This window comes from Perissodus microlepis, chromosome 6 (assembly GCF_051167445.1).
Source record: "Perissodus microlepis isolate ML-2025 ecotype Zambia chromosome 6, ASM5116744v1, whole genome shotgun sequence".
Lineage (NCBI taxonomy): Eukaryota > Metazoa > Chordata > Actinopteri > Cichliformes > Cichlidae > Perissodus > Perissodus microlepis.
Window position 1 is genome coordinate 29,541,689 of NC_140466.1, and position 21,985 is coordinate 29,563,673.

General features: G+C 41.4%; 2 protein-coding genes across 2 annotated transcripts in view; one reads left to right on the top strand and one right to left on the bottom strand.

The window, feature by feature from the left end:
• The window catches only part of LOC146385895 (uncharacterized), a 44,785-nt gene extending 36,485 nt beyond the window's left edge, over window positions 1–8,300 (bottom strand). Inside the window, exon 1 of the mRNA XM_084931882.1 lies at window positions 7,918–8,300. Coding sequence (XP_084788008.1) covers window positions 7,918–7,996 — 79 coding nt within the window. The 5' untranslated portion in view covers window positions 7,997–8,300. The remainder of the gene's footprint in view (window positions 1–7,917) is intronic.
• Window positions 8,301–12,960: 4,660 nt separating this feature from the next.
• On the top strand, window positions 12,961–21,322 carry LOC146385896 (retinol dehydrogenase 8-like). The gene is made up of 6 exons (XM_084931885.1): window positions 12,961–13,091; window positions 16,414–16,575; window positions 16,678–16,857; window positions 17,055–17,148; window positions 18,205–18,388; window positions 18,511–21,322. Exons 1-6 carry the CDS (start codon window positions 12,986–12,988, stop codon window positions 18,736–18,738), a joined length of 954 nt encoding a protein of 317 aa, XP_084788011.1. The 5' UTR covers window positions 12,961–12,985; the 3' UTR covers window positions 18,739–21,322.
• The last annotated feature ends 663 nt before the right edge of the window (window positions 21,323–21,985 follow it).

A 21,985-nucleotide genomic window follows, 5' to 3' on the forward strand; every position in this document is an offset into this window, starting at 1 on the left:
CCACGCACCTTAACCCAATCACCCTCCCAACACACACACACACACACACACACAGGCATGTGCATGCACACATGAGGTTGGCATAATGTCTGAGTCTGAGTGCCAGATGTATTTGTTGTCTCTCTCTTCTTTTTTCTTTTTTTTTTTGGTTTGTCCGTCTGCTTTGTCTGCCAGGCTGCCTGCTAGCACTCTGTCAGCTTGTAATTCAGTCTTCCTGCCTGGCATCGTATCATTTACAGATACAAGTCCATGCTATTAAAACATGCCAGTGATTTTTTTTGTCCCTTTAACTGGCTGAGGAAATGACATCTTGATTACTTGTTCTGTGTTTAGTCCTCTGACTGCTAACCGAAGCTTCAGAGCTGGTGATATCATGCCTTTTGTTTAAAGTGAGCAGAAAACAAAAACAAACAAGAAAACTACAAAAAAAAGCTTCCATGTAAGGGAGTTTACAGTCAGTGTGAGTACTTTGTCACTGTCTTGGTATTTTGTTTTGTTCTGCAACTCTGTGTTTTTAGTTCCCTTAGTTCCCTTATTTCCCCTGTGCTGTGTGTCCCCCTGTCCCCCCTCTTTATGTCAGTCCTCATGCTTTAGTATCTTCATGTTTCAGCATCATATATCTTTTCATTTCTTCCTGTTTTACTTTGTTTGTTTTTCCTCACGTCTTGATTTGCTTTTACTTCCTGTTCCAGTTTCCCTCTTGTGTGACTGTCTGCTTTGCCATCCTCGTTTTCACCTGTTGCTGATTACCTTCTCCTGTGCCTTATTCCCCCTCCTGTCACTGCATAGACCGTCCGTTTTTGACCCTCAGCTTGACATTGGTTTTTGTTCTTCCTTTGTGACTTTGTTTATCTATGAGATCTTTTTGCCACTAATCAAATAAATGGAATGTTATTGTTATTTAATTCCTTGTGTCCTATTTTTGGGTCCTCACATCTTCAACATACCTTGCCAATACTAAAAGGTTGAGTTTTTGGTTGAGACTACTCATTTGGTTCACTGGTACAATTTGAATCTGAACTGGAAATCTGGTGGTTCCAGATGTGTGCTGATGTGTTGCTCGTTTGCAAACTGAGGTGAGCTGAAATTGTGATCCTTTACTGTTTCTACCCTCATCTAACCACACGTTGAATTCTATCATTTACCGTTTATGGAAACATCTGTAAAAACTGATAATGCACTGACAGTAAATTACATTTTCTGCTTTTTACTGGAATATTTCCATTAAAAAATAATGTTTCCAGCATGCCCAACCAGAAGACTCCACGGCAGATCTTGGATATGCTGAAGAGATTATTTCTGAAGAGATTATCAGCAGAGGGAGGCTGGTAGTTGCATGCTAACAAAACCAAACAAATCCTGATGCAAAAGCAAAGTGATGAATATTTAATCGTGTTTCTGCACACTCTTCTACAAGTCTAATATTTCTATTTTTTTTATTGCTCAGCCGTGAAATTGTATTCAAAATTTTCAAATTAATTTTACAGTTTCTAACAGCCACTTAGCCTTTCCTCTGTTTTGATGAAAATTGCCCTTACAGCTCCATCATTTTGGGATCTGGATTGAAGAAGCGCACTCTGCTGTAGTCGCCTGGCACTTTCTGCATGCCAGTTCGGCAACTTTGTGATGCCTTTGTGTGCAGTTTTCAAGTGACGGTGCAAATTATCCTTGAAAACAGTGATTGTCTTGTGGCAAATGAATGCACAGGCCTCTGAAATTGTTCACCTTCTGTTTTATTACTCTGCTCCAATGTTAGCATGCTTTACTTATAGATAAAGATTGGTTGCAAGGTAGCTCTTGTTGTGCACACAGGCTAGAATGATAGACTTAAGGGATGACACTGACACCTATAAGCAGGCAGAGGGGTTTCAGTCATACATCAGCAGCACTGACATCTGAATGCAGCTGAGGACAAGACACGACATGGAGAGTTTGCTTTTACTCTATATGCATTTAGCTAATGTCAGCTAATGTTTCCATATGCTCTTGATGTGTGAGTGTGTATGGGTTCAAAGCAACATCTGCAGATACACACACACACACAAACAGTCACATCGTACCTATACTGTGCTGTACATACAAAAGGGGGTGTTCTGCACTCCATCGGGTTCTGCTGTTATCCTCAGGCGCTAAGCTGTGGTGTGAGGGGCACCGTGAGCAACATGCACATACATGCAGAGTATGTCAAGTGTAAGCCTCCACAAAAAGCAAAAAGATTGTGGTTTGAACAGAAAGACAAAACAGCAGAATGCTCTTTACTATACAAAAATGTTCTTTACTGTACTCAAACTAATCAGGGGAATCAGGTGCAGGAAGTCAAAAACCTTCCAACACAGCTTAGAAATGAAAATCAGTGCTGTGGAGGAGTCAAAGGGTCATATTAATGCTAAATACAGTTAATCATTCACTTAAATGTATCTAATTTAATTTATCCAGTTACTTTAAATAAAACAAAAAAGGTCAAAAGGTCAATGCTAGAAAGCGGCACTTTTGAGTGTACCTCCAACAGGTACACACGTATATATGCTTTCTGATTCGCTGCCGCTCACAAACAAAAGGTTTAACCAGCTTCTTTGCAAACAGCCAGACCCAGAGATCCCATTTTAATGATGTCACACACGGCCAAGAGTGGAAGTAACAGTCTGAAGTCTGATCTTCTGTCTCACACTGATTCCTTGAACATACAGTAGACCAGCGATGTCAGACTCATTTTATATCACGGGGCAAACACAGCTCCCTTTAATCTCAAGAGGGCCAGTGAAACTCCAACACGCCTACTACACATGTCATTCCTGAGATATCTTGACTATAAGAAGAGGGTACGGTTTCAGCATCATATCTCAGATAAAGAAATCTTTCAGCATAGCTTTTTGAGCTTAAACTGTAAGAAATGAAAAACTTTATCTACACGGGTGGATGATTGGATGAACCGTTTAACACAAGTTAGACTGCAGCACTAAAGCCAGACGCAAACAACACGCCAACAACTAAATTGGCACCATGTTGGAAAGACTATGGATTTTCTGGTAACCAGATGTTTGAAGACTGGCAACTTTTTTTTTTGCTATCTGTGTGTGTTTCTGATTAGCGTATCATTATCTCAATAATAGCAAAGAATGCAATAACACACACTTTGCAGTTAAGGTTTCCTACACTGCACCAAAACACACACACACGCATAAAAAGAGGGCACTCAAGGGCACAAACCCCCCACAGAGCATGTGCCCTAGGAGCCTGTCATTACTATCCTTTACCGCTTTTATTTTTTTGTAGACTCAAACGTCTCATAGCTCAAACGTCCCTCTAAAAGGTTCGTCTCCACAGAGACAAAACCAGGAAATAATAAGAACAGGGAGGATGGAAGCCAGGGGGAAGAGAAAAGGGCAGACTGTAGAAAATAGGATAGAGAGACCATATGTTTTCTTTCCTCCCAGTTCAGCTGGCTTTGATCAAGAAAACACACTGGATTGTCTCTCCTGCTGTCAGACACACACACACACACACAAGTCTGTGCATAAATTTACACAAGCGCTTCGATGAATCCGTAATATCAGCGTCAGAGAGAGGGAAGCCTACAAACAGACCTGCGACAAGTGCTTCCGATCTTCTTCGAGGAATCTGCGTCTTATTTGTGATCTTCTCCCTTCTCTTTACCTAAATGAGAGTTTCACTCGCGTACAGTGCATACAGTCTGACTCTCATGCAGGCTTCCTCTCAAACGCCGATCAAAGACTGCATCAATATTTGTCAGTCGCAGGGCTCCGGCTCTTCTCGGGCCAATACTTGTTGCTTTATGTGGCTCTGGCCCCTATTATTGTTGGCTGTTGCATCATATGGTAGCTTTGATTTTGGAGAACAAAGGGTGAGCATATTTTTAAACATGGAAAAAATTAAAGCTGTGCCAGAGTCATAAAAAAAATATACAAATGGTGAAAAATCTATCAGGACCTTAACATCAAAGCATGATTTTATTTTATTTTTTAAAAAAACAGATAATAGAGAAATAAATATGATTCCTCGTGTCAGATTATAAATTGAACGCATTCACTGGAGAACTGCTATCCCAGAAAAAAGAAGTAACGCAACGCCGATCTCATGATTTTTCTGTATTTTATCACTTGGCCACGACTCGCAGCTGGCTCAAAGGTTAATCCTGTACATGCATCCTTCATTTTAAAGTGCTTTGTCTGATATTTCAAAATAAAAGCCTGAAATCACCAGTGGTTCATCACGTGTTTCTTGGGGTCCTTTTAGAAACTTTTTATACAACCAGTTACCCAGACTGTTTACACAGCCGGGCAGTAAAATACCCAGGCATCAGCTGATTTGAACTAAACGAGTTTAACTAAAAGCTTTTTTTTTCTTGTATTAATGGAGGGCCTTTAAAGTCGTCATATCTTGAGTGCATGTAAGTTCCTGTGTTTCCTTAGCATTGTGTTGTTTGGGACAGTGGTTGCTGCTGTCTCCTCACAGAAAGAAAATCCTGAGTTAGAAGACACAAGCCAGCTGTGGGCTTTCTGTGTGATGTTTGCATGTTCTCCCTGTGCCTGTGTGGGCACCCTCTGGCATCCTCCCACAGTCCAAAGACATGCATGTTAGGTTAACTGGTGGTTCAAAAATTGGTTGTAGGTGTGCATGTGAGTGTGAAAGCTTCCCTGTCTCTCTGTATTGGCGATTCAGTACACTGATAGGAGTGAGCCGAACCTTTTGTTTTATGACAGCTGGGACAAGCTTTAATTGTATAAGTAGATGAAAATGGTTGAGAATGACTTTTCCATCTGAGTAATTTTTCTATTTTGACATATCAAGCATACTCATGTGGATTCTTTTGTTTTGCTTTTTGGGGAGTGGTTCCCCTTCATGCACTAATTGTAATTATCTTAGTCATGCTAACATTTAGCTAAAGACAAAGCACAGCAGAAACCGATGAAAATGTCTTAGTTTTGTTATTATTAAAGTCATACACATATACATATATCCTTCTTGTTTTGGAGGAAATACTTTTCCTCCAAAACAACTTTTTTCTGTGTAAAACAAGTATTAAAAGTCATTAACCTTTTAAATTAGGGTCTTAATGTGTCTTTCTGTTTGCGTAATACCAGTTTCAACTTTCCACATCAGACGTTGCACACTGGACCAAAATTCAGTTCCAGACTATCTTTGCTGTCACACATCATCCTGAAATCAGCAGTGTTCATTGAATAGAAAATGTCTGTACAGATTTCATGGCAATCCATCCAGACATTTTGTTTTGATCTTAAACAAAGCGAACATAATTTTCTCCTGAGGATATAAAAGGCATTAACTGAGTACAGATGGGGGAAAACTCTGCATTTAGTTATTGAGCGATTGAGTGAATGTTTTCAAGGATTTCTTCGTCGAGTCTTGCATGGCAGACTCTCTTTAAGGTAAGGCAGAACGATACAGTCAATCCTCATCGTCTTATCCCGATATTTGCCTGTGAGCGCTAAACAACAAGGCATTTAAAAAAGCAAAGTTGGATAAATATAAACTCACATCTAGTGCCAGATAAGAAGTTCAGGTATTACCAGTTAGTACAAAGATAATACTCTAACTCTAATTCATGCACTAGTTGTCAAAGTGTTTCAGTCTAACAGGGCAGGCCGACCCCCACACTGACACTCCCAGCCCTTATAAGTACAACATCTTTCACCAGTAGTCATTTTAACATGAAACAGAAGGTAAACCCAGGTGTGGCTCAGTTTATCCAAGGTTTACTTCTGAAAGCAGAGCCTTTACTAAGGTGCTCAGTACCACCTGTGTCTGCCTACTCCTTAATAACTGATGCTGAGAAAAGGGTGAATCTGTTGCATTCCCACAGGTTGTGTCCCCAGGATAGTCAGTGGTGTAAGTCGGTCAGACTGTAACAGCAAAACCTCAAACTGAAAAAATGGCTAAACAGACTGTGTCAGGCTGATAGTTATCAGTTACACAGTGAGGAAGGGTAGGCGTCAGAAACACCTCAGGCCACGCTGCTCTGAGGTCTGAGCTCATAATTTAAACAAAACCTGTTGGACAGCCAGGTGCGTGACCTTTTCCTACCATGAGAAAAATATCAAGAGTGACCAAAGGCTGTTAAAAAATACAAGAGTTTGTTCGTTAATTGGAAAAGAGCTGATGAGGTAAACAAAAGAGCGTTTGTTCATGTGTTTTCACTCTTTGTGAATCTGTGTTTGTCTTCACTTCAGTGGAATATTTTCTAATAAACTCTTATTTACAAGAACATCTTGAGACACTCTCAAGATGCCTCCAGGTCAGGTTTATAACCTGAGTTTGACCTGAGATGACCTTCTGGTCCAGAGGTTACATTAGTCAGCTTAGAAATGACCTTCACAGATAAGGTATGTGAGTATGTGTGTGTTACTATTTTACACTGGAATACAGGATAATGAACCTTGAAATATGGCATCGTAAGTTTTTTCTTAATCTCCAACACAAAGGCAGATGCTATTAAAGGTTATTGAGACATAACACAAATAGTTTTATGCTTTCTCAGCATCTTCTCAGACGGAGCACGTGAAGACAACATGGTGGAGTGTTTGCCAAGTCACCTGCTCGCTACTCCTGGGGGGATTTCAAATGAAACCATCATTAAATGAGGAAAACAAGAACAGTTAGAAGATGAAGAACACAGTTCAGCCTGGACTTTTTTAAGCCTATCCTTCATTTTCTGAAGCATTTTATGTCCCTGAGAAGCACTTTACAGACCGTGTGACTGACTAAATTAGCTCATCTTCAGCTGTTCCCTTAGTTTACATGATCTTTATCCAATATCCAACACTGGACTTGTTTTGTTATAAGTGCCATTTCCAGATTTGAGAATGAAGCTCAAACACAGGTGATGATGTCCTCATTTCTTTAAGCTAAAGTGAACAAAAAGCCGTTCAAGCGCTCAAAGAAAAATGTTCCAAAACACCTAAAGACACACTGAGGTGAAGTGTTGGGTAATGATTTAAAGGTCAAAAATTCATTTTGAAGCAGGACTGTGTTACTGAGCAAAAACTAACTTGTTTTCACAAGTTTTAAGAAGCCACGGGAAAGTATGTGGCCTCACTTGACTAAGGTTCAGTCAGTCTTGGCTTAGCAGGTTAAAACAAACTATTTCTTTGCACTTCACTGAGTTCCTCAGAGGAGCTGTATGATGTCAGTAACCATAAAATGGACTGTTGGAGGCTTTTCTCATTCTGTAAAATAAAAAGAAGCTCACTTGAGCTTGTGCTGGTGATGAACATCGGCCACCCTGGGCTCTAAAAGCCCTGGACAGTTAAAGTCCTCCACATATGGTTCTGGTGCAGCTCCAGGAGCTGCTGCAAGGATCTCCAGTTTAAGTTCAGTACAGCTCACTTTAATTTGCCTCAGTCTGTTCCTCATTACCCAGCTGTATGGGCTAAACACCCCGTAAGCTGTGCTATGAGAGAACAGACAGATGCAGCAGGTATGGACTAACAAGTCTGGACATATAGGCCGACATCTTACCAATGTCTAGCAAATGTGCAGTGGGCTCGAGAAAGGTGATTCAGTTCAATAAGCCTTAGGTCTGCATAACACAGAGGAATGAAATTATACCTCAAAAGGAGGCCAAAGAAAATGACTAGAAGACGTATTTATGGATAAGAGTTTTAGGAAGTTTTGAACCAAACAAGTGGCTGACGGTGCATTTTCTGGAAATGCATGAAAACAGGATCGAGGATGGGCTAAAAAGGACACTCAGACTTGGCTCATGAGACTTGGAGGGCAGGCGGTGACAAGTGATGTGACAAGGTTAGAGGAGGAGAGATAAGGAGGGAGGATCCAATTCAACTTTTTTTATAGATCATTTAATTGGGTAACTGAAGTTAGAGGATCAGTTATTAACACAAGATAAACTAATAAACAAGCGTGGATGCTTCAGCCTACCTGCTCCTGAGGTATGCAGCGAGGCGACGAGCAGCAACAGCAGCCACGTCAGGCGCACTTGGCTCCATCGATCCATCATGAACTTATTAATGAAACACTTCCGTCGCGGCTGCTCTTCGCTCCTCTGGACACGGCTCTGACTCTGCACCAGAGAGCTTCAACAGTCTGGCAGCGCCCGTGCGTCTTAATGCGCAGCTGTAATTAAGAGCGCGCATGCATAAAAGCGGACTCAGCTGATTACAGGTGATACCCAGGAGCCCGCACACCGCTCTCTTTGCTCTTTGACTTCTGGGTGGACGGATGAAAACGGCAGACCGGTGATGAAGAGCCCCTTGATCTGGGGGAAGGTGTTTCTAACTTCACCCGCAGAGAACTTTCCTCACTTTCTCTCCCCTCCCTCCCCTCTCCTCCTCTGCAGGGCGACCCCTCCCTCCCTGCCTCCCCGGAGACTCCTTCTAGGCTCGTGGGGCTGTGCTCAAACCATAATTACTGCGCGTGTCACTCTTAGCATCAATACTGGATGAGTGATTTAGGGATTATGTGATGTCTCTGTGATTTGGCGCGCCTGTGTGCCCTGCGTGCACGAGCACAGATTGCAATACAGCGATGGCACGCACGAGCACATGCACACCTTTTTGTTATTAGACTTTAATATTAATAATAACCTACCAGGGGGGGAAACTGCTCTCTTTTACAAACACGAGTGTGCCACTTTGCACTGACTGCTCTCCCCCCCTCTGAAGGCACACATACACAGCATGCTAGGACAGGACAGCGGTGCTGCCCAACTAATAAAAATATGCCGCTGCAGATTCCAAATTCCAGTGCCTGTCTGTCTTTGCCCACCCCACGCTCTCTTCAGACGCACACATTGCCTTCTCACATGTGCAGAAAAGAAAAATAGGCTCCCTGATTTCTGCAGAAACTTATCAAAAGTTAAAGCAGCTCACTGGGAGTACAAGAAGTTTATGAATGAAGAAGTCTAACAGACTGTGAACTCCGCACATGCGCACACACATGCTTCATTTGCATTTGTTATGTCTAAAAGATATGTATTTTTCGTTCCTTTTTTTGTGTATGTGCATGCAAATTTTTGACCAAATTTCAACAGATATTGTCATAAAAAGTGCACAAGGGTGATTTTCTACTATTATTAGTATTATTATTATTGTTATTATTGTTATTATTTATGGAGTGATCTGGCTGCAGGTTTTCCACAAATCTGGTATCCCATTACAGTTTTTGTGATTGGGCTTAAAATAAATTCAGTTTTATTCTATTTTATTTCTACAGAAACACTTTTGGCAACATACTGTAAGTTATGTCAGAGAATTACAAAGTATCAGAAGGAAAGAGCAATTATTTCCTTTGTAAGCACAATTTTCGGCGCGTTGCTTATGATCAGACTCTCAGAGGGAAATGATCTCATATTTAAAGGCACTTGTGATATTATTAGTCATAATTATTAGGAGCTCTTCAAGTAACAGCACTGTTTTGGCAACAAGACTCAATTGGATTCTGGCACACATGCATGCTGATTTTCTGGAGAAGAGAATAGATTCCAGGCATATTTCCCAAGTCCCATGTACCTCCTGCTTCAGGTAGGTTGTCTTAAATGTATGACTGGAAGCTACTGTCTTGTGTTGAAGTGCGTGTGTGTATATGTTTGTGCTCTAAAATAAAAAAGAACCCACACCATTGTGCTAATGGTCTTATTTCTTTGTCTTAGAACAAAAGCTAAAGTAAATTGATCAGACTCAACAGCTTAATGCACATAATGGAGTAGTCACAATGGATAATCCATCTCACCCCCACAACTCCTCACTACAGAGGGGGCTGAGCTCCTTCTCCTTCTTCAACCTCTCTGCCATGAAGAACGCATCAGGAAATCATTCATACCATTCTCTAAAAAACACTCCGACTGCTCTCCTTTTTGTGACAGGTAAACACACCTGTCAGGCTTCCACAGTTTCCACACACATTTACAAATTTTTGTTGCAAACATTTATGCTGTTCTTCTTAGATTAGTGGTGTACATTTATTAATGCCATTTACACTATTTGCTAGAATTCTCTTTACACTGAAAAAAAGGGATTGGCCAGCTCTTGGATTTACGTAAGCATCTTGCGTGTATTTAACACAAGTGCCTCATGCTTTAAAGCTAAGTGTAACTATATAGTGTAGAAACTACATGATATGCAGAGAGGCTAGATTAAATTGTTCATATCATGTTCGAGTGCAGTCAATAACTTACTACGACACTGCACGGGATTTCAGTCTCACGCGCTTTGGATCGTGGTTTCAGGAAGGCATCCATCTCAGTCAAGTCGAGCAGCCGCCTCTACTTTTTTTGGTATACCGAAAAAGGTAAATTGGGTGGTTGTTACATTAAAAAAGTCTAACTTGTAATTTGAACACAATAATTTCATGTTTCTATGAACGTAATTAAATCATGAAGGATCTGTGTGAAATTCAACAACTTAATTTGTTCTTGTTGACATGATACAATCTAGTAAGAGTAGTTAGTTGCTGAACTCATGAAATTCACAAGATCGCGCGAGATGTCAAACTGCAGGAAAATCACTGGAGTTATAAGAGGCAGACAACTACACACACACCACGTGTATGCTATTGCTACCTGTCAAGGACAAAAACATACAAAAAAATTCTGCATCAAGCCTTGAAATCATAGCTTTCCTACTTTTGTTAAGTCTGGATTGGTAGCATGGTGGTTAGTGCTTCACAGTAAGAAGGTCCTGGGTTCAAATCCACAATCTGGCTAGTTTGCACTGGGTTCTCTCTGGGTATTCTGGTTTCTTCCCACAGTTAAAAGTCATGCAGTTGTTAGAGTTAGGTTAATTGGTGATTCTAAATTACCTGTCAATGTAAGCGCAAATAGTGGTTTGCGATAGACTTGTGAGCTGTCCAGGGTGTACCCTGCCTTGTAACCTATCACTTCAGGGTTATTTCCCAACCCCCCTGCAACCAGGATAAAGATAGGAGGAAGTTGTAGATCCATTCAGTTTTCATGGTAACCAGACTCTAGACTTTGTTGAATATTATGTGATATGAAGACAACATGTCGTACTTAAGTGACCAAGTAGTATTGGGATAAAAGTTATTGAATAGTGTTGAAATAAAATGACAAAATTGTGAAGGATTAAAATATTCCAAGAGCTCAACTTACTTGATTTAAACATGTTTCAATCGCGTTTTATGAACACAAAATGCACGTTTATTGAATATGAAAAAGTTGTGTTGATTTAACTCAGTTGTTTAAGTTTCTGCCAAAGCAAAACATTTGTGTGCAACCAGTGTCCACTATTGAATCAAATAAATCCAACATGGCCTTTTTTTCAGTTTACTGTATATAACATTTTGCACTGCCTCACATATAAGGCCTTCAGTATGGACAATTGGTACTTTTATCAAAGTTGTTTTTATTGTAGATTATACTATTTTTATCCTTTGTGCTGCTAGCGCAACACTGCCCTTTATATTTTGATTACATTTCAGTAATTTAAGTTTATCTATTGAAAGTAATCATGTTGACCACTGGGAGTCGCCAAATTTCTTGGTGGAGGTCTACACAAGCTGACATCTAAACTTAACACAAAAAGTACAAAAACTTGTGTTTGGTGGATTATTTCTTTGTTGTAACAATGCTTCTTAGCAACAAAAATTACACCATTGGAAAGTCTTTTTATTTCCCCTAAAATGGTGTCACATTTATTAGAAAAATGCATTTGTGGGTTGAACAGCAAAGTTGAGTATCTGAGTTGCGCCCATGAAGAACTTGCCAAACTTCTCTGCCAGTACCAAAAAGCTTGTTCTGCTGTTGACTTTTGTTTGAACTTCTGGTACCCCAGGTGCTGACATTCAGGCTCCTGACTGACACCAGCAGCAGAACCCTGCTACAGTTGGTGTCTGCTCCATGCAGACACATGGCACAGACACATGTGACTGATCTGGACATGGCTCATGCCACAGGGTAACCTGAAAATGGTGTTCTGCAAAGCCAAGCTACAGCATTTTTTGAATCTCCAAACTGAAGGCCAGGTTCCATATAATGGATGTGAGACACACGCCACAAAGTGGGCGTGCCAAGAAGACCAATTCCTCAACTTGTCAGCACTTAGGAACTGTAGGGAGTCTTTTACAGATTTGTAGTGAAGGCTTCCAGGACAAAGAGAAAACCAGACAACCCAGAACAGACTGCACACAGCTAATCTCTGGTCTCATAGGGCTGTCAGGAGGCCTGTCATAACTGCCCTTCACTGTCAGGCCCGTTTACACTGGTGTCACCAACATGTGCACTGGAACCTGAAGCTGTGGAGGAACGTTATGTTCAGTGATGAGTCCAGATTCTGCTGGATCATGGGGTCGAAGTGTGGAGAAGACACAGAGAACACTATGCTGATTGCTGCACTGATAGAATAACAGCTTTTGGTGGAGGCAGTGTGACAGTGTGTGGCAGCATCTCCCTCACTGGAAAAATAGGGCTCGTCTTTGCTGGAAGCAATCTCAGTGCAGAGAAATATCAAGATGAGATGGCAACCAGTGGCCATACCATATCTCCACAGTCTGAGACTCAACTCTGTCCTCTAAGATGACAAAAACCTGCCCACACACAGTGGGGTTTTTCAGAGACTACCTCCAGAATTTGGGATTGGAGAGAATGGAATGGAGCGACCTCAACCCCACTGAACACTTGTGGGATCACAACCTGTTTGTGCCAGAGTGACCAACACAACCGTACTGGGTGATGTGACAAATGCTGGTTGAAGAATGGGACAGTAGTGTGTGACCAAGGTAGTTGCAATGATGAGGTGACAGGCTGCTGTGGTTGTGTATGGTTCTTCCACATGCTACTGTCCTTTTTTTCAGTTTTAACAGTTATATTATACCTGCAAAGCTGTTGGATAATCCCAGTCTTCATGCATTGTGCGGTGTGTGGCCTGTCCACGTGACTCCCTTTCTGAGTTTATCCTCTTATAATGGCTTTCATCTGAACGTATCACTCATCCTGCTGAGCTGCTTGTCTGCTAGTATCAGTTTGAGCAGAGCCATGGAGAGACATGGGCAGAAAGTGGCGCTGATCACAGGCTGTTCCTCCGGCATCGGCCTGAGGATTGCCGTAATGCTGGCCGAGGATGAAAAGCAACGCTATCACGGTGGGTACATGAGTGAGGAAGGTAGATGATACCTATATATTAGATTTTAACTGGTCTGGCATGTGAACAGGCTACAGTTGTGTTATAAGACATAGGGAAACAGACAAAGTTCAGTGAAATAATTAAAAACTAATATAATTTATCACAGGAGCTTTATCCTCTACTGTCTTTTTTTTTAGTGTTGTTAAATTGTAAAATGATCGTGTTTGTAATGCAACACTCTTAAAAAACAAATAAGTCTCTTACAAAGCTATTGGCTGAAATTTTTACTTTATGTAGAACCTGGAGGTCAAAGGTCAAAGTTGACCTTCTTTGGAGCTCTTTGCTTCAGAAATGCAAAAGCGGAGGTGCAAATACAAATGATTTGAGGAAATTTAAAGGAAATGGTTCATGTCCTCATCAACAGTGTTCTGCCACATATATCATATATATTTCCTGAAGAGAACTGCTGTCATTTTCTCAGGTTATCGCCAAAAAACCTGTTAGCTCTACAAAACAGATCTCCAATACTTGCACAGCTTGTTACAGACATGTGCGCCAGCATGAGAGGCAATTTTTTGCCAGTCTGCACTGAAATACAGCGCGTCGAGTTTTGCCAGAGAAACTAAGATTCTGCAGCATCAGACCAGATCTAATCCAAATCAAAGCTGCGCGCACTCCTTCAAAGGCTGCCTCCTACGCCCTATCTGTTACATCCAATACCAAACTGAAGGAACACACGGCCTGTGTTAAAAATCATTACATCACCCAGTCACAGCTAATTATATATGTATGTAATGCTGCCTTTCTACTGTTCCATTTCTCCTGCTAGTCATATTAATGCCTCGCTATGTCTTTTGATACTATTAAACAGTCATAAACAATGATATCATAGCATGGGAAAAAATGCATACTTATACTCTGCTGCTATAACAAAGTTAATTTCTTAACTGTGGGACTATTAAAGGCTATCTTGTCTTATCTTATGTTAAATGGTAAATGAACTGGTTCGTATATAGCACTTTTCCAATTTGATCGAGCACTTAGAGTGCTTCATACAACATGTCACATTCACTCAATCACACAATGATTAATGTATTGGGAAACTCAAAAGTAGACTTTGGCATCCAGACTAGAGCAGTGAGGGATCAAATCACCAACCTTCAGATTACATGTCCTGCTCTACCTCTAGAACCATAGCCAAGAATTACTTGTTCAGAGGATGAAAAATGTAACTAGAAAGATTATGGACTTCGAAGCGGTCAGTGATTGTCAGTGGTGCTCAGGGTATTGCTCCAACATTAAGGCCAGAAACTGCATTTTGCAGTGAAAGGAAACACTCTCCTAGCTCGCTACATGATGCTGTGTAGCTGTCTGTGTTGCCAATTTAGACCTTAGTCTCTCTTAAAACATCAGACAATAGGTAAAAAGAGGAAGCCAGTCACAGTTAGTGTAATAATTGCTTTACTGAAGGATCTCATGGACGAGGCTGTGAAGGCTGACCGGGCTATTCTTGGAGCAGGCAGGTGATGTGTCATAGCAAGGCTAATGCCAGTCTGCATACTATGCATCATCACAGAAAGCTACTTAAGGTTTATCATTACTATGGTGGCTATCTATAGCATAGATTTCCCTTCTGTTATTTAGAAAGTGACAACTAATAAATGAGTCATGTTTGAGTCATGAAAAGTAGGCATGTGTGCACAGGATGAAGGCCATGTTAGTGGACTTTATCCTGTATGTTTACCTATAGGATATTATTCCACCTGACTCACAGCTGTTGATCGCATTGTGAACAGTAAGAGCTGTGAGAAGTGTTTTATTGATAGCTTTATATACAGTATTTTGTGCTTTGCGGCCACTTTCCAGCCATCACCACCTGCACTTCCCTCTCCTCCATGTCCGGCATCACTGAAACAGGGAAAATGCATTTTCTAAAGTGCTTTCAGCTTCCCTGCCAGCCATCCTGGCAGTGCCCCTCGAGCCCGCTGCACCAACCCTCCTCTCCAGCCGAGCACACCCCTCTGCCACAGGCATGTACACAAGGACAGGCTCATTCAAATTGAAAATTCTCACGTAAAAGCTCAAAAATGTGTGTAAATCCTATGTTGATGCTGCACCAGAGCCTTTCGTTGTGTGAAATAAAAAACACTGTTTTTGTGCTCATTCATACCTTGTCAGTTTGAATACCACCGTAGACACTGAACTTAGTCTGACTCTGCAATGTTGTCTGCATATAAGCATTTTACCTGCAGTTTCCTAATCATTTATTTACAGATGGAAGGTTGCATTGGTTCATGGTGCGTAAGATACATCTTCTAGGTTCTCAGGGGTTACGGGGCTGTTTTGGTCTGGTCGTTCAAAATCAGACACTGTCGCCTGGGTAACGCAGCAAGGGCTGATCAAGCCCAGACTTGCATCCAAACAGAAGCTACCCATGGATCAGCTTTTAATCCAAAGCCATCCAGTGGCTTTGTCTGTGGCTTCAATCTTGGATTTGGTCAATTAAGGCCTTTCCAGAGGAACAGTCCTGCAAGTCCTCTCCAGCCAACCTCTGTGGGCTTATAGATCTTCCAGCTCCTGAGTTCCAGTGTGATCAGGTGTTTTGTCAGCTAAGATGATGATCATCTCTGATGGCTGGAGTGAAGTCGTGACATTATGTTGCAGAAACTTCAGTTGTTTGTCAAGGGCAACATGCAGTTGCCAATTCGAGTTTGTCTATCTATCTATTTTATTTATTGAATTTTATTGTTTTATTTATATTTTGATATTGCTAGGGATGACACAATGATCGGGGACCATTCTTAATTTCGTTGTACCTGTGACAATGACAATAAAGTTTCTGATTCTGATTCTAGAGAGAAGCCCCGTCCTTGTTTTTGGCTTGAGGCAGGGTTTCTCTCCAGTTTTCACAGAGGAGGTCTTCTTTATAGCATGATGGCTCTAGCTGGATGGGATGGCAGTGGCTAAACTCAGCAAACCAAAGTTTTTGCCACTTCTCAGCACGACTGCATTTCCATGTCCTTGTGAAATCATCACTGGGAACTTGTTCCTGCTTTTGATATGACTGTGTAAACATTTATTGTTTCTTTTATTGTTGTAATTTTAATATGTGTGTCTGAAACAGATGACAGAAACAAATGAGACACTGAGTCTCAGTGGGATTACCTATAAATAATGGTTAAATAAAAATGTCGCGTTTCTGTGGCAATCTTGTTTTTGCAGAGCTGATAGAGATGAAACAAATCACAGAATGAGGCTAAGATAACAAAATATGTGAACATTAATCCCAGCTTATTATTTTTTGTCTTTTTTCTCTTTTCTGTCACCATGTTGTCTGCAGTAATAGCTACGATGCGTGACCTGAAACGTAAAGATAATCTGGTGAAAGCTGCTGGGGATTTGTACGGCAAAACTCTTTTTGTGGCTGAACTGGACGTCTGCAGTGACGAGTCGGTGAAACAGTGTGTCGACAGCATCAAAGATCGACACATAGACATCCTCAGTGAGTACAACGAAAGCATCACTATACTTTGGAATGCTAAAATGTCCAAACCTGGTGTTGATCATAGCCTTTTCTTCAATTCATCCTTTTTCTCCAAACCAGTAAGTAATGCAGGCATCGGCCTGGTGGGTCCAGTGGAGAGCATCCCTATGGACGAGATGAACAACGTCTTTGAGACCAACTTCTATGGATCAGTTCGCCTGATCAAGGAGGTGATGCCTGACATGAAGAATAGGAGAGCGGGACGCATCATAGTGATCAGCAGTGTGATGGGACTCCAAGGTGAGCAGACGTAGACGTATGAAGGGAGAGGAGGTGTGGCGGGGGAAGTAACACATCTGTCAGCTTCAGTTTGACGGTTAGGCGGGTGGACGGCAGGCTAATGGAAGTGCGGACATATGAAGAGACTAATGTGTATGACTTCAGAAATGTGTGAACAGCTGATCTGTGAGGTTATATGTACGCTTTGTTTTTCACAGGGGTAGCGTTTAACGAGGTATACGCAGCTTCCAAGTTTGCTCTTGAGGGCTTCTGCGAGGGTCTGGCTGCGCAGCTTTTGAGTTTTAATGTCATGTGAGTACAACTGACTATTAAAAAGACAGTAATCAGTGGCTGTGAATAAAAGATGAACAAACAAACTTTGAGGTTACCCATTTGTCACTGAATTTCCATTAGTTTGGGAAGCCTCAAGCTGAACATTTTTTCACCGTCACATTGTTGACATTTTGAAGGCAAAGCATGGGGTGGAACTGATTTAGGAACATTACATTTTAGTGTAGTAATCTGTCAAGGTAGGCCCGCCTGTAGAGTATATAAAAGATGGATGTAGACTCTGTGACATTATCCAGGGATTTTGGACTCCACAAAATGCAGCAAAAAAATGTATACATATCTCCTAATCAGCACCAAGTAATGGACAGATAGACAAACAAAACCCAAACTTCTTGGATGGCCTGTACCAAACAGCAGATCATAATATTACTCAGATTATCCATTAAATAAAGCTTCAAAAGGCTCCAATAGCACACACATGGTGCAGAAGTTCGGTTTAATGCTCTGAAGTAGTGACCATCTAGCAGGCTGTAAGTACCTGTGCTGGGATACCTGTCAATCAAAGAGGCCTCGCCCTAATTCCAGCATCAAGTAGGATAAGCTGCAAAAATAAATATACAAATAACTGCTTCATGTTACTGTTTTGGTTGGTACACTACTACTTTGGTGCAAACTGAAATGTTCAACAAATATTCAACATTATCATGACATTTTGTGCAAACATTTATGGTCCCAAGAGGATCCGTCTAATAACCTCGAGGCATTTCACAAAAAACAATAAATATCAACGTAATGGCCAAACTAGAGGAACATTTCAGGGATCAACAGGCATGTTAGATGACTTACTCTAAAAAAAACTTACATGGCAATCCACTGTCCAAAAATTTAGTTAGTTGAATTTCAATCTGTGAAGAAGGGATTAAACAAAGAACTGATAAAACCAACAGAACAGCATAAGAATGTTTTGGTTTGGGTTTTTTTTTTCCCTTCTTGTGTTTAAAACAGTTAAAGCTCATTTTAATCTATTTAACTAAGCCATGTGGTTTACTTCTTTGTTGTGTGTTTTTCTCTCCGCAGATTATCAATGCTGGAGCCAGGCCCCGTGCACACAGAATTTGAATTAAAGATGATTCAGGGCATGAAAGAGAAGGAGTGGCCTAGTGTTGATCCCGACACAGTGAATTACTTCAGGAATTTCTATCTCCCTGGTGCTGTGGATATCTTTGAGATACTGGGACAAACACCTGATCACATTGCCAAAGTAAGTTCATAAACTGTGTCATTATGACTCACTCAGTCTAATCCATCTGACTCCTTCTTGGATTAATCCTTTAAGTCTGACTGCAGATGGTGTCTTTCCATTTGTCTTATCTTTCTTTGTAGCATACAATGAGCATGATCGAAGCCAGCAATCCATATTTCCACAATCTGACCAACCCGTTGTACTCACTCATTTTAGCGCTGAAATATGGCGATGAAACTGGACGCCTGTCTCTCCAGGCCTTCTACTGCATGCTCTTTACCCTGCGTCCTTTGATGAACGTCGGCATGCCCGTCCTGAAGTGCCTCACCTTTGGGTTCATGAGGAAATGGAGAATTTCACCAAACTAGGCTTGAACAATGTTTTGCGCAACAGTCTGAATAATAACACAAACACTATGTGGGCTTTTGCAAAACATGCATTTTGCTAATATGAACAACCCAAAGTTGCAAATCAATCACAAATAAAGAAGACTATAAGAAATCTAATCTTACACTAACATTTTCAAAGAGTTTTTTGTCACTTTTCACATTTCATGCTGTTGATATGCAGTCTGCATTGTAGTGAAGAGAAATACACTATACTCCCAAAAGTATTCACTTATCCTCCTTTGCATTCATATCACATTGAGTGACATCACATTCATAATCCATAGTGATATCATACGATGCTAGTCCACTCTTTGAAGTTATAACAGCTTCAACTCTTCTGGGGAGGCTTTCCACAAGGTTTAGGAATGTGTTTCCGGGAATTTTGATCATTCTTCCTGAAGCACATTTCAGACAATGATGACAACTTCAATGTCTTAATGGACCTTTCTTTCTCCACTAGTGCTCAGTGATGTTAGAACAGTTCCCAAAATCAGCTGGAAGCATGAAATTATCCAAAATATCTTGGTATGCGGAAGCATTAAGAGTATATTTCACTGGAACTAAGGGGCCGAGCCAAACTCCTGAAAAACAAAGCCACACCATAATCCTCCCTCCACCAAACTTTACACCTGGCACAGTGCAGTCAGACAAATACGGTCCAAATCCACATTTTCACCACTGCATCCAACGCTTTGCATTCTGGGTTTTTTTGTTTGTTTGTTTGTTTGTTTGTTTGTTTGTTTTGCCTGTCCCATTTGGTTCTTTAGCCGTCAGAATTGTTGTCTGAAGACCAACAAGGATACCCAATGGATTTACTTTGCCGAATGGATCATCACGGCCTTGCCGTATTGGTCCATTTGATCAACCTTTGTTGTTATTATTTATTTTATTTTATTTTCAGTTGTTACAGACGGGACAGACATGACTGAGGGATAGGAAAGGGAGAAATAAAGATGAAGGAAAAGAAAAACAGAAGGGAAGAGGGACAGTGAGGAAGGGCTCTTAAAAAGAGAAAGAAGAGAAAAAAATCTCCTGGATCACCTGTTGAGAGAAAAAGAAGAGAAAACAAGCAACAACAAAAAACAGAGCAACATACTAAACACAACACCATCACGTTAATCTAGCTAAGTGTAAACAGCAGTAAATACTAAATATTGAATGTTGTTGTGTAGCAAGCAGGACCGACAGCGCACAATGTGCTTGGAAATAGCACCAATAAAGGTGTAGTTTATGTCTATGAACAGTGAACACCCGTGTGCACACCTGTGTGGATCAGCGCGCTTGTATTCAAAAGGTTTCCCCATGTAATGATCTGCTAGAGGATGTAGAGAGCCATAGCCCTGTCCCCCAGGGCATGAAGCAGGCATGAAGGAGATCCAGGCCCCAGACATCCAGAGGCCCCAGAGTGCGAGAGCCCAAGGAGGACCACCGGAGGGGCATCCGTGCCACCCTCCTGGGAAGAGCTGAGGAGAGCCCCAGATGAGGGGTCACCTAGTAGCCACGGAGCAGAAGCCAGAGGGGGCTGCAGTGGCGTGCCCGCCGGCTCTGCCGGCAGCCAGCTGTGCCAGAGTGAACTGAGCCGCAGGCCCAGAGGCCGGAGGCCCGAGGGCCCCGTTTGCCCCGGAAGAGGCCTGACCGAGCAACAGGCACCAGGTCCCGCCAAGTAGTCACCGGGAGTGAGCTGGTACATACCTGAGCGCCCAGCCCCGGACACCAAGAACCACCAAAGCACCGACCCCTGAGGGCATCAGTTAATGCATTCTGTTAATGTAAAGCTTGGATGGAAACCCTTTCCATGAAGCTCTCTATATACTGCTCTTGAGCTGATCTGAAGGCCACATGAAGTTTGAAGGTCTGCACACTCTGCAGAAAGCTGGCGACCTCTGGACACTATACTCCTCAGCATCCACTTTTACATGGCCTCCCACTTCATGGCTGAGTTGGTTTGGTTCCCAATCACCTCCACTTTGTTATACTACCGCTAAGAGTTGGCTGTGGAATATTTAGTAGTGAGGAAATTTCACAACCTCATTTGTTGCACAGGTGGCATCATGTCACGGTACCATGCTCGAATTCACTGAGCTCCTGAGAGCGAGCCATTCTTTCACAAATGTTTGTAGAAACGGTCTGCATGCAGGAATTCAAGAATTTGGATCACTGAGTGAATACTTTTGACAATATAGTGTATCTATGTTCTCCTTTATAGGACGTTATGTTTCTGAATATAAAGAAACTGAAAGAAACTTTTTAGCCCAGTTAAAATACTTTGGCCTCGTTTTGATTTTTTTGTAGGCAGCTTGCTAGTTGGGTAATTTTTTTACTGCTAATAATGTTAGACTTTCAAAGAATTTCAGCAGGCTGTAAAAAAATTGTTTGGCAGCAATTTGATGCATTTTATTTTTACTGATATAAGCTAAACATGATTTTGTAAGTTTAACAGCTAGCACGGGCGCTGTGGCTTGTTGTGAGCTAGTTAGTGATGCTACACACTTGTGTTGCTCTCATTGTCAATATGTTTGACAATATTTTTGAGTCTCCACAGAGGCCCAGAGTTGCTGATAATATCAAAATTAAATCTGGAAATGTAATGTTGTCTTTTGAGATTTTAGCATAAGACTGACAATGATATCAAACTGAAGATTTAAACAGTTTTATATCCATTGCAGATTGAGAGCTCTGGAGCCTGAAAACTTTAAATAAAATGTTCGACTTATAAACACAACAGCAAAGGTTTCATAGAAGCACAATTTATTCTTTTCATTTAACAGCAGGACCCAAAATCTGCTTTGTTATCAATAGCTATAAATACCCTGGAGGGATGTAATGGGTGAGGGAGATCATCAGGACCAAGCTGGGCCTGGATTCCTGGGTCCAGAGGTTTAGAGCCGCTTTCTCCCTCTCTTTCTTCACCGCTATCCTGTGCCAGATGTTCTGTTGACCAAGTGAGGTAGAAATCATGTCAGAAATATCTTCACCAGCAGCCTCCTCAGAGGGAAATCGTCTTCAGGCGTCCACCATAGATCCCCCACTGATGTTGAACAAAAACAGCACTTTTTGAACACTGTAACAGCGACCTTTGCTTTGTGTAATGTTACAAGTACTTCACATGATCCTCAGATAATGCACAGAGACTCTGGACTTTTACATACTGATGTATGTACAGGATGTATGTACAGGACTATTCAGTCCTGTAGAAATGATATCTTTAAAATATTATTCTCTATGG

What these genes read in the sequence shown, in the direction of transcription:
- LOC146385896 (XM_084931885.1), top strand. Translation starts at nt 12,986, where the DNA reads ATGGAGAGACATGGGCAGAAAGTGGCGCTGATCACAGGCTGTTCCTCC. An exon ending in TGAAAAGCAACGCTATCACG is followed by an intron (nt 13,092 to 16,413) that starts GTGGGTACATGA and finishes TGTTGTCTGCAG; the next exon opens with TAATAGCTACGATGCGTGAC. An exon ending in CTTTTGAGTTTTAATGTCAT is followed by an intron (nt 17,149 to 18,204) that starts GTGAGTACAACT and finishes TTCTCTCCGCAG; the next exon opens with ATTATCAATGCTGGAGCCAG.